Genomic DNA, 3,503 nt, shown 5'->3' on the forward strand with positions numbered 1-3,503 from the left:
AAAAAAAAAAAAAAAAAAAGTAAAAATTTAGAGGTGGGAGTAAAAAAAATTGGCTATAACAAACAAAATGTTATTATGGAAGTTCTGACGCAGACACAGTATTTTCTGTTATCTGGCAGCCTAGCAGCAGGTCTTTCATCTTCTGAGAGCCTCCGCCTGCTCTCACCCTCGCCCTCCTCACAGGTGGCCTTTCAGGACAAGCACCTACAAGGAATGCAGCTTGGCCTCAACAAACTTCCCTGTTCCTCTATCTTATTAAATGAATAACCCTAGAGAAGAGGCAGATGAATATGAAACACTCATTTTCTAAAACAGTTCAAAGTTTGTTTACCTGGTGACGGTGTACATTTGTGAAGTCTGTTCTTTTGCACAATTCTTGATCCCACGATAATCTTTCGTTAGCACCATCATCAGCAAAGTATAACGTTAACATCAATGCTGTCAATTGACACCAGCTCTGGAAAATGGGGTTAGAGACCGCGCTATTTGTATTCCACTGAATCCAAATTGGGTTTCACTCAAGCGAAAATTTGTGATACATTCTAAACAAGATCAGTCGAAAATTCATCTTTGAATTAGCCATGGTTTTTTTAAAAAAGAATCTGTCTACGAAGTATTCAAACAAAATAAAGTGGGTGTTTAATCCCATGGTTAAGAACTCTGATACAATACAATACAGTGGATATAAGAACTCTTTCTTATCTATGAAAAAATTTCTAAATGACCCCTATATGAACTTTAAGGACCTGGTTCTATTTCAATGAAATATTAATAGTGACAGGCTTTTTAATATGTCACAACCCAAACATTGTATCATTTAGCCTAGCCTTCTCTCAGTGAGATTTCATTACTGTGTCAGTTTTAATTTAGTCTTCTTGCTTAGTACAAGTTCTTCACTCGCTCCAGCCTTCACGTGGAAGGCTTTCGGAGATTAGCACCACTAGCTGACATCTTCCATTAGGGACATGATTCTGCTTTCCCATTTTTACTAAAATTTGCTGGTTCTCACCCTCCAGCCCCTGTGCAGTTCCTGGGAGACCCAGAAGTTATCCAGTTAACCCCATACTAATTAAAATCAGGCACCTCTCAGGGTATTGAGTAGACTACAAGGCAGGTCTTGTGAACGAAATTTTTTATTTACACACTGTATCTAGAAGCAGATACATAAATTCTTATACAATTAATTTCCAAAAATGTGCAAGAAATTACTATAATTTGTTTACAAACCAAAACACGTATTAAAATCAATGGACTTTGGATAATTCATTCTGTGGTGTTCTCAGTACAAATGGTACACACCTGATTTGAAACATACAGAAAAAGTGTAAACTACCGCAATCTGAATTGCAAGTATTAATTTCATGGCACTCCAACAACTATGAAATTTCTTTAACCCAACATGTATATACTTATTACAAAATTCTATAAGAATTTTTCATAATCTCTGGATGTAGAGTTTGGATCACTTTTCAGAAACAGCAACTACACACTTTGCCATGTTATGACTGATTAATAAAAAGAATGTTTATAAAAAACCTTCTTTACAGGATTAAAAAAGTATTCAAAGAAACCAAATTTGTGATTGCTAGTGTACCAACACTTTTAGAATTTTAAAGTTATTCACGGAACTGGCTATTGTTCCTTATTATTCAAGAGAACTGCCTATTGCTGGTAGTGAGTTCATTTTGAAATTAAGACTTCATATTGGATGAAAAGCAATTAAGATTTAAATGAAAATGTATTATTCTGATTCATTCATAAAGCAATATCTCCCATATACAATGTGAAATGTACAGTAGTTAAAATTGGCATTTCTGAAAGCATTGTTACAAGGATTATTTTAGACCTGTAGCACTAGCAGAGACATTGCATTAACCTATGTTAGATTTTAGTAACTTTTATCCTGTTTCAATAATACTGGCTCAAAAATTACAACGTATACTTTGGGTTTTGTTTCCTTTATGCCAATGATTTAGCCTTTTGGAATTTTATTTTCTTCAACAGCAAGATGGTTGCCCCGTGTAGCTGGTTTCCTTAAAAACTATTTTTAGTTCTATGATCATTTCCTGTGACATATTTTGACCTTCTAAATTTTCAGATTATTGCACCAAGTAGAAAGAGTTTTCCTCAGACAGAAAGAGAAAGAATTAGATATTTTTCAAGTACTTTCTATAGCCTTCTTATTATTTATAAAAATGCATAATAGTGTTATAGTGAGCCTAAAAATAGCTTCTGGCCTCCATCATATTTTGTGATGAAATATTTAATAGAAAACAACTCTGATTCATCTATTATGGCAAATGGATACAGCTTTCCTGTTTTTTCTTGTCTTGAGCTCAGATTTTTAGAAGCACATATTTAAAAAGCACTCATAGGCTGTGTCCATGTCATATATGTTAACTGCCAATAGAATCCTAAAATTTAACCGAATTGTGTCTAGACCAAACTAAATGATGAGTTTTCTCTCTCTCTTTTCCCTGTTTCCACTTTTAACCGGACTGTGTTACTATCATATAAAGCCAATCTTTCACATTGTTGTGCTGCCTACCCCAAATGGTTATTTTTCTACACAAAAGTAGAAAATATCGCAAAACATCTTTCTGCTTGTAAATTTAACTTTTTGGCAAATAGTTTGACTTTATCATTATACTATCAGAATCTGACAATTTCAAACTAGATTAGAATAGGGCATACTAAAGTATGTATTATGAACATATAAAAGCGCATCAAAATTTGGCTTTCTGAATTAGAACAGTATCAAGACTGTCCTCCACTAAAACACAAAATACAATTTTAAAAACATTTCGATGAAAATCTGAATAATCTTGACACTCAGCGGGTAGATCTTAAACACATGACATGATAAGAAAACGCAGGGAATAGGTTATGTCCACATACGACGGGTTCAGGGCAGTCCAAAGACCTCTGTGCACCATGATCTCACGAGGAGGACATGTAAATGCTTCTGGAGACACGGAGAAGCCGTTTCAACATTTATTATTCATACACAGTGACTCTGTGACAAAACCTGCCATCTAATATAGATGCACAGGGACTTTTAACTCACCCTAGATATACTTTAAGTTGTTTTAAAAATAAATAGTTTTGCAAAAAAATAGTTTAAATGTCTTGCATTAATTTGATAACAAGCTTACAACTCTGTAATAGTTCTTAATCCAAATAGCTTATAATGAACACTTAAATTATATTATTACAGTATACTCCATATTCCATCTTATTAGGAGAAAACATAAGAGAAAATGAGTCTTTGTAACAAGGTACAATCAACATCCCACCAAAATTAAGTACCTTTTCCCCTTTAAGTCAAAATACCATAAGACCATAATATTATGGTATTGTGCCTTTTCTTGGTAATATCTCAGTTCTGACCCTAAAAAACAAAGAGAAAAAAGTGAGGATTCAGATATGTTTGAATGACAAAGCCAGTAAGTTTGACCTAAACCTTTACCCTCATGTTTAAATTGGGTAAGAGACTTTTCCTA

General features: G+C 33.8%; 1 protein-coding gene across 1 annotated transcript in view; it reads right to left on the reverse strand.

Annotated features, from left to right (window-relative positions):
• SOCS6 (suppressor of cytokine signaling 6) overlaps positions 1 to 983 on the reverse strand; it is a 3,483-nt gene extending 2,500 nt beyond the window's left edge. The window contains exon 1 of the mRNA XM_011968358.1: positions 914 to 983. Coding sequence (XP_011823748.1) covers positions 914 to 983 — 70 coding nt within the window. The remainder of the gene's footprint in view (positions 1 to 913) is intronic.
• Positions 984 to 3,503: the final 2,520 nt, after the last annotated feature.

This window comes from Mandrillus leucophaeus, unplaced genomic scaffold (genome assembly GCF_000951045.1).
Source record: "Mandrillus leucophaeus isolate KB7577 unplaced genomic scaffold, Mleu.le_1.0 Scaffold84, whole genome shotgun sequence".
In the NCBI taxonomy this organism is placed as follows: Eukaryota; Metazoa; Chordata; class Mammalia; order Primates; family Cercopithecidae; genus Mandrillus; species Mandrillus leucophaeus.